The 8,275-nt window shown below is 47.3% G+C and overlaps 2 protein-coding genes across 3 annotated transcripts in view; both read right to left on the bottom strand.

Annotated features, from left to right (window-relative positions):
* Nucleotides 1–206: 206 nt before the first annotated feature.
* Nucleotides 207–6,623, bottom strand: LOC307081356 (uncharacterized protein). The gene is made up of 8 exons (XM_079744500.1): nucleotides 5,884–6,623; nucleotides 4,718–4,770; nucleotides 4,413–4,523; nucleotides 2,781–2,951; nucleotides 2,523–2,558; nucleotides 2,251–2,355; nucleotides 1,198–1,297; nucleotides 207–1,068 (listed from the first exon to the last, which is right to left on the bottom strand). Exons 1-8 carry the CDS (start codon nucleotides 6,260–6,262, stop codon nucleotides 569–571), a joined length of 1,455 nt encoding a protein of 484 aa, XP_079600626.1. The 5' UTR covers nucleotides 6,263–6,623; the 3' UTR covers nucleotides 207–568.
* Nucleotides 6,624–7,729: 1,106 nt separating this feature from the next.
* The window catches only part of ankrd13d (ankyrin repeat domain 13 family, member D), a 24,353-nt gene continuing 23,807 nt past the window's right edge, over nucleotides 7,730–8,275 (bottom strand). For both annotated transcript variants that reach the window (XM_079745051.1, XM_079745050.1), the window contains exon 17: nucleotides 7,730–8,220. In XM_079745051.1, the coding sequence (XP_079601177.1) occupies nucleotides 8,157–8,220 (64 nt within the window). In that variant the 3' untranslated portion in view covers nucleotides 7,730–8,156. The remainder of the gene's footprint in view (nucleotides 8,221–8,275) is intronic.

Below are 8,275 nucleotides of genomic sequence, written 5' to 3'. Positions count from 1 at the left end.
CCTTCTCCTGCAATCCGTTTTCTCGATCGACTACTTTTGCCCTACAAACAATGGGCAGCTGCCACGCTCATTAATAATTGAGTAGCTTTCGGCCAGTGTTTGGAAAACACTGCTTTCGTACAAATTTGTCTGTAAAGATACATTTTCATTTCTTTTCTTTATTCTCAACATGCATTACCTCCGACATATACATTTTCTTGGTCAAATTACTCCAAAGACTTATCGACGTACCGATTGTTATTTATAATAACAATCAGTGAAATCCTCTTTTAGGCTAATTGATATTAAAATCTCCCCATATGTTATGTAAATTGATGACAGTAATTGCACTGCAAATAAATACACAGCATTACGTGTCTAATAAAAGTACAGTAAAACTGACATTTGGCAAATTGTGTGCCAGACATCAGGCCCTGTGGTTCCACCAGGCGGTGGACAATACAAAGTTCAGCATTCAAAACCGGCAAAAATAGAAAAGTTTGATCAATCAATCCTCCTAATTAATTAGAGTACTATATAAATATACTAAATGTATTCCATACAGATGGATCTTGGGCATCTCCTGAGCTCATCTCTTGCGCTGGCGCGCTCGGTTCTTGGGCGACAGCAGGTTCTCGTCCGTCGCTCCGAGGTCTCCGTGTGGGAACAGGAAGCCGCGCCGCATGCCCCTCCTCTTCTTCCAGCGCTCAGCCTCCCGGCTCTTCCTGCTCCGGGCCCCTTCCGCGGCCTTCGCCCCGCCTCCCTCCTCCCCCCGCCCGCCCCTCCTCTTCAGAGGAGGGGGGGGCGGGGGCACCTGGCGTCGGCGGGAGGGGGTGTTCCTGTCGTTGCCCCCCGGCCCCGCCCTGCCTGCTCCCTGTGGGCCTCCCTCTCTCCTGGCCTCAGTCTGCCTCCGGAGCTTCTTCAGCTCCCGGCGTTCCTGCTGTCGCTCCGCCTTCACCCTCCTGCTCTCCCTGGGCGGGGCCCCCAGGCGCCCCCTCCTCCCGGGGCCGGCCCGGTGGTGAGGCGCTCCCACTCTGGGGGGTTTTCCGTAGTGCAGGCGCTCCGATAGCGGCAGCGTGTCCCGGGGCTCTGTGGACAGGCGTTACAATGAGCATCAGTTCACCCTGACCTCCTGAACCTGATAGTGACACTAAAGCGCCGTGCATGTGGGTGATCTGTAACTGTCCCCAGGGCCCGGGGCCCGGGCTGCAGCCTCACCTCGGGCAGAAGGTGGGCCCCCCTGCGCCCCCCCGTCGTAGCGGCAGACGTACGGCAGTGAGGGGAACATCCCGCTCCTCATCCTCCTCTTCAAACACTCCTACCAGAGAGGGGCACACACCACGAGGACGAGGGTGAGACAGGCCACAGGCCAGAGGGTGAGACAGGCCACAGGCCAGAGGGTGAGACAGGTCCGCTGGCCAGAGGCCAGAGGGTGAGACAGGCCACAGCCCAGAGGGTGAGCCAGGCCACAGGCCAGAGGGTGAGGCAGGTCCGCTGGCCAGAGGCCAGAGGGTGAGACAGGCCACAGCCCAGAGGGTGAGCCAGGCCACAGGCCAGAGGGTGAGGCAGGTCCGCTGGCCAGAGGCCAGAGGGTGAGACAGGCCACAGCCCAGAGGGTGAGCAAGCCCCAGGCCACAGGGTGAGACAGGCCACAGGCCAGAGGGTGAGACAGGCCACAGGCCAAAGGGTTAGACAGGCCACAGGCCAGAGGGTGAGACAGGCCACAGGCCAGAGGGTGAGACAGGTCCGCTGGCCAGAGGCCAGAGGGTGAGACAGGCCACAGCCCAGAGGGTGAGCCAGGCCACAGGCCAGAGGGTGAGGCAGGTCCGCTGGCCAGAGGCCAGAGGGTGAGACAGGCCACAGCCCAGAGGGTGAGCCAGGCCACAGGCCAGAGGGTGAGGCAGGTCCGCTGGCCAGAGGCCAGAGGGTGAGACAGGCCACAGCCCAGAGGGTGAGCAAGCCCCAGGCCACAGGGTGAGACAGGCCACAGGCCAGAGGGTGAGACAGGCCACAGGCCAAAGGGTTAGACAGGCCACAGGCCAGAGGGTGAGCCAGGCCACAGGCCAGAGGGTGAGACAGTAAGCTGGTTCTACAATGTTATAAGCAGCCACTTCTTTTATCCAAAGCGACAAACAGCCATTCACACACACACTGACGGCGGGGTCAACCATGCAAGGTGACAGCCAGCTCGTCCAGAGCAGCACACACACACACACACACACACACACACACACACACACACACACACGGTTTTTCTGGTGGGTTACTTACGTAGCCGTAATGGCCGCTCCGTGAGCAGTTGTAGCAGTGAGCAGAGAGGTCCGTGTCTTGAGAAGCTCGGCCCATCTCTGGCTTGAGGGGGGCCTCAGCGCTGACCTACACATACAATGTATTCACCCTCAATATCCATGATGTCCAACAGGGATGTGTTTCTGATCAGCAGTGATAGAGGGTCTGACTGACCAGGGCCAAGGAGGTACCACCCTTCCTGGCCAGATTCAGACCGTTTGACCATTAGAGATATATCAGAGGAACAAACTCACTGTGGAATGGAACTGTCTCCATGTATCCGGGCAGGCCTACAAAACATAAACAGTAACTGATATTAACACACATCCTACAAAGTACCAAGGAAGACGATGGACCAGCAGCGCAGTTAATGTGGGGCATGTTAACACACAAACCCAGCAGCCCAGTGTCCTCCACCGTCGGCTGAAGGGGACAGACTGATAATGAGGCACAGGGACGCACGAGGCTACCAAAGAAAGGGCAGCCAATCAGAGAACTCCGTTCAGACGTACATCGGCCAGGTGTCCGGACATCCCACAGCGCAGACAGTGCTGGTCCCACAGGGGGCGCTGTGGGCAGGGCGCGTGGCCGTGAGGGGGAAGACCACAGCTGGGGCAGTGGCGGCGGGGGCAGCTTCGGTGGCGGTGGCCCTGCGTGCCGCACAGCGAGCAGGCAGACCGCCGCTGAGAGGAGAGGGAGGGTACAGTGTTGAGTGGTTTGGTTTGTTAAAGACCGCCGCTGAGTGGAGGAGGGTACAGTGTTGAGTGGTTTGGTTTGTTAAAGACCGCCGCTGAGTGGAGGAGGGTACAGTGTTGAGTGGTTTGGTTTGTTAAAGACCGCCGCTGAGTGGAGGAGGGTACAGTGTTGAGTGGTTTGGTTTGTTAAAGACCGCCGCTGAGAGGAGAGGGAGGGTACAGTGTTGAGTGGTTTGGTTTGTTAAAGACCGCCGCTGAGTGGAGGAGGGAGGGTACAGTGTTGAGTGGTTTGGTTTGTTAAAGACCGCCGCTGAGAGGAGAGGGAGGGTACAGTGTTGAGTGGTTTGGTTTGTTAAAGACCGCCGCTGAGTGGAGGAGGGTACAGTGTTGAGTGGTTTGGTTTGTTAAAGACCGCCGCTGAGTGGAGGAGGGTACAGTGTTGAGTGGTTTGGTTTGTTAAAGACCGCCGCTGAGTGGAGAGGGAGGGTACAGTGTTGAGTGGTTTGGTTTGTTAAAGACCGCCGCTGAGTGGAGGAGGGTACAGTGTTGAGTGGTTTGGTTTGTTAAAGACCGCCGCTGAGTGGAGGAGGGTACAGTGTTGAGTGGTTTGGTTTGTTAAAGACCGCCGCTGAGTGGAGGAGGGTACAGTGTTGAGTGGTTTGGTTTGTTAAAGACCGCCGCTGAGTGGAGGAGGGTACAGTGTTGAGTGGTTTGGTTTGTTAAAGACCGCCGCTGAGTGGAGGAGGGTACAGTGTTGAGTGGTTTGGTTTGTTAAAGACCGCCGCTGAGTGGAGGAGGGTACAGTGTTGAGTGGTTTGGTTTGTTAAAGACCACCGCTGAGTGGAGGAGGGTACAGTGTTGAGTGGTTTGGTTTGTTAAAGACCGCCGCTGAGTGGAGAGGGAGGGTACAGTGTTGAGTGGTTTGGTTTGTTAAAGACTCATTTTATTGAAGTCTGTGAATAAATGTGGTAATTATGAGTTAAAATTCATTTACACATACACCTATAAATGCATATCATAAATAAAGTTTTCAAAATATACAGATGTTGCCTCATAGTTTACAGTGTACAAGAGTTAATCTTTTGGAGAACTTTTTTTATGTCTGTTACATTAAAGTTCAATTCAAGTCTTTAACATGGCAAGCAGATGCAACAAATTGTATATACGTGATGTGTGTGTGTGTGTGTGTGTGTGTGTGTGTGTGTGTGTGTGTGTGTGTGTGTGTGTGTGTATATTTCAGCAGCTTTCTATGGTCCTTTGGTACATGCTGAACCTTGAGATGTGTTATACCCGTTTTTCTCTATAATGTAAAACCAGGCCATACTTGAATTTCGTATCTGAAATGTCATTTAATCCAATAAATGCAAAGGATAGGTAAAGTTCACCACTATGTATGAGTATGGAATAATGCGTCCTTATTGCTGTGTGCTTGTCAGGGCGTGGCCTCACCTTGTGGCGGGGGCAGACCCGGGCCAGGTGTCCCGTCTGGTTGCACTGGCGACAGGTGACTGAGCGTTGAGGGGCAGAGTAGTATCTCTGTACCGGCCGCTCCGTCCCACACTAGAGGATTTGTCCAATCATCCACCAAAAAAACAGAAAAATATATATTTCTTGATTACGTTATATGCAATTATATTCAAAAATTATCAAAGGATCTGTAAAAACTCTGAATTAAACATGAATAATAAAATTGGATTAAAACAACTTTTCATAACATTTTACACAGAAGTGCCTATTTACAAAATTAAGGCTACCTTATCTTTTTCCAGAACAGCCCAGGAATGCTCGTCAGATTTTGGGCACTCGACTACAATGGAAAGGAAAAAAACAAAAACAATATTTTTCAGAATTGAGTGCCTTCTATGCCATATCTATTATCGATACCCAATTGAAATATGCCAGAATGGTTTATGTTTGGTACTAATTTAGAACTCTGATAATCGACTATCAAAATGTATTATTAGCCTAAAAGCCGACCAAAAGTGAATAATAATAGTTGTGCTGTATATAGGTCATGCATTTTAATATTGTTGTCTACTTGTTAACTCTAACAATAGACTTAACTTAGAGTGGGGTGAGCTCCATAACCCCATTGTTTTTTATAGAAGTTTAGAACCTCTAAGGTGATCCTTGTCTTGAGATCAAACATCAAACTCCAAACTCAAGCTATTCTACAGTAGAAAGGGAAGTTGAATACAATGGAACTCCTGTATGCATGGAGAAAATAAAGAGAAAGTATTAATGTTGTCTGTGAGCCAGAGCTAAGTTACTACATTGACATGTATCTACATTCAACTATGTTGAATGTAGATGCATGTCGTTGAAGAGCAGGCAGGTGAGCGTTGAGGACATTTGACCCAGGACCTTTTGGACGGGAACCAATAGATACTGGCTGGCCCGGTTTCCTGTTTGGGAGTAGAGCTATTCTTTGCAGATTGCGGATGTTTGTAACAACCATATTGATTATTTCCATGTGTGTAGGCTAAGAGAGATCCTACTGCACATAGAGAGCACCATTGTCTAGAACTTGGAAAGAGATGCCTTACACACAAATAAGATGTTATGAACCTCGGGAATGTGTGACGGCTTTCTCTGATTGGATGGAATCGTGCCAAGTGAAGCCACTCTTTAACTCATTAAAAAGCTCCCATGGCACCTATGTCATTGCGTTACAAACATTTTAATCTGTAGTTTGAATATGTATTATTGTGAGTCAAGGGGTTTCTTTACTGTTAAAACAGTGACACTTTTGAATGTTTAGTATTTTGATTTTCCATATCAAGATTAGGTTTATAATATTCCACCCTCCTAATAGAACAAAATTCTGTCAATCCCAATCACAAAAGCTCAATGACTGCATATTATTAGTGTGAATGGAAGCCAAATGAATGAGATGATGAGTTATGTCTGGCTGCCTCACCATCAGATTCGTCGGAGCTGCTGCCTCTCCAGTAGCCGAGGTTGAGCTGGATGTCTCCATCCCCCTCCTGAGCCGCTTCTCCCAGGACCATCCAGTCCTCAACGGGCTCGTCAGGAGAGTCACGCTCCGGGTCTTCATCTGGGATTGAGTCTAGATCAGAGGTGAGGCTCTTTCTCCTATCACCAGGACCCCTGGAGAGGGGGAAGGCAAAGACCAGGGGGGGGGATTGCGCCCTTGGGTTCCTGTGGGTCTTATTGGAGCTGTAGGCCTGAGGGTTAAAACTGAACTCCAATTCACTTTCCGAGTCCTCAAAATAAAACTGCACATCTGGGCCTTTCACATCTGTATCTCTAGTTCCGTTGAGTCCAGAGCAGTCCATCCTTCAGCAGTAATATAATAATATATGATGTATTGCATTCACTGCAATAGCGCCATCAAACGACCATTCACGGTTGTCAAAAGACCATATCATTTAGAACAGGGTTGTCCTCCGAAATATATGATATTATATGAGTAAATATATGAGTAAAGTCAACGTGGGTCAAATAAAGAAAAACAATCCCGTACTTGACTCACTATCTACATAAGATACAGAGATGAGGTTAGCATCAGAGCACTCAGTCTTTCACCGGAGAGCTGTTAATTAATTAATTAATATTAATAACATTTAGCAAGTATGTCAGTGGTGAAGACCGGCGACAGGAACATCTACTATTTTAAACGTGTTAAGGTTTCCAGAAAACGAGGGGTTAATGGAGTTATGGATTCGAAGATGAATGACTGTTGCTAATAGCATAGCATAAGAAACATGAAGGGTTTGTATGGTAACGCTCAACCAAACAGAACCTTCCCGGAGTTTCCAAAAAGAAAAAAAACGGATGGACCACCATAACGAAACCCTTGTAAATGCACTTTTCTTTTTTCTTCGTTTAATACTTTTTGGTCGTATTTATCCGATCTTTGGAAGTATACATTTAACTCAAAAGTGTGTTGAATTGAGTTATTTTGGTTTCATAGTTTTGCTAACTACAAATTTAGGGGAAACGCTCGGCAGCTAAGTTACCCCAGTTCTGCTGCTTATGTCTGCATAATAAACTCACCAGCATGTGACTTGTTGCCTCTACCAAGACTTAATTGTTTGAATTACGACAAAGTACAAAGGGAAACTAAACTTGGTCTCAAGCCAACTGAAATGTGAGCCACAGCCTTAATGTATGTTTTTGTGTATATTTGTCAAAAAAAATGTTATGAAAAAACAAAGAAATATTTAGCAGGATCATTAGAAACAGCCACGGTTTTCCACATTTTGTGCGTGTGTAGACCACTATTTTTAATCAAGGATTTTCGCGGACCACCTCATAATACACATAATTAAATATGTCTACACACAGTCCTACCTGAATTACCCGCACCTCTTAATAGGCCTCTACTATCACTAAATAACTGGTCATAGTTATTCAGTACACCAGGCTTGTTGAAAGAAAGTGAATGAAAACTCAATGTTCAAATTAATGTTAAAAAAACCCTATTACTTTATATTTGATTGTGCTTTTCCACGGACCACATGCAGTACCGTCACGGACCACTGGTGGTCCACGGACAACACTGGTCCGCGGAATGACTGCCCTAAGCATCTACTGAAATATTGAGAACGTTGCACCAACGATAAGGCCTTGATGTGCATAAAAGAAAGGGCTATTTGGTACTTTAACCATCCATAAAAAAAAAATCACATTTATTTACATTCCTGCCAATTTAATGTTTACTAGATCAATGAAGAAATTATGACCTGTTTAAGAACCATTTTATGTTTAAACCATTATAAAGACAGAAGAATTTGGCATCATAATTATTTAATATTTCTTTCACACAGAAAGCAGCAAACATATGTATTTTTATATTATATTCTTAAATCAGTTATTACATCATAACGTTTTCAGTTTGTATCATTACCATTGATAGTTCATATATAATATGTTTAAGGGATTGTTTACCACCCATAAAAGGAAAGCGGGACTGTTGTGCAAAATATGAAAAAAAAGACAAGAAATCCAAAGTCAAACTTTCCTTCCCTTATCCACCGTCATCACTGTAGTGTTTTATACTCCTCCGCTCACTCACATACCCGTCATCACGGCTTGTTCTGGACACAAACACTAGCTACTAGCAGCCTTTATGCAAGATCAATTATGGAATGAATCATAATATATTAACGTATCCGAATAAAAAACTAAAACAGGGCCTCCAAAATCCTCGGGACTAACTGAGCCGGGTCACTTCTCCGTGAGCGAGAGCTGAAGGATCCGCTCTAACTCCTCGTCCTCCTCCTTGAACCTCCTGGGGAGAGAGACCAGCCGATAGGAGATGAGCCGTTAGGAGACGAGCCATTAGG

The sequence above is a fragment of the Pollachius pollachius genome (assembly GCF_949987615.1).
Source record: "Pollachius pollachius genome assembly, chromosome: 10".
In the NCBI taxonomy this organism is placed as follows: domain Eukaryota; kingdom Metazoa; phylum Chordata; class Actinopteri; order Gadiformes; family Gadidae; genus Pollachius; species Pollachius pollachius.
Note: the sequence above shows the minus strand (reverse complement) of the source record. Positions and strands in the feature narration are given on the sequence as shown.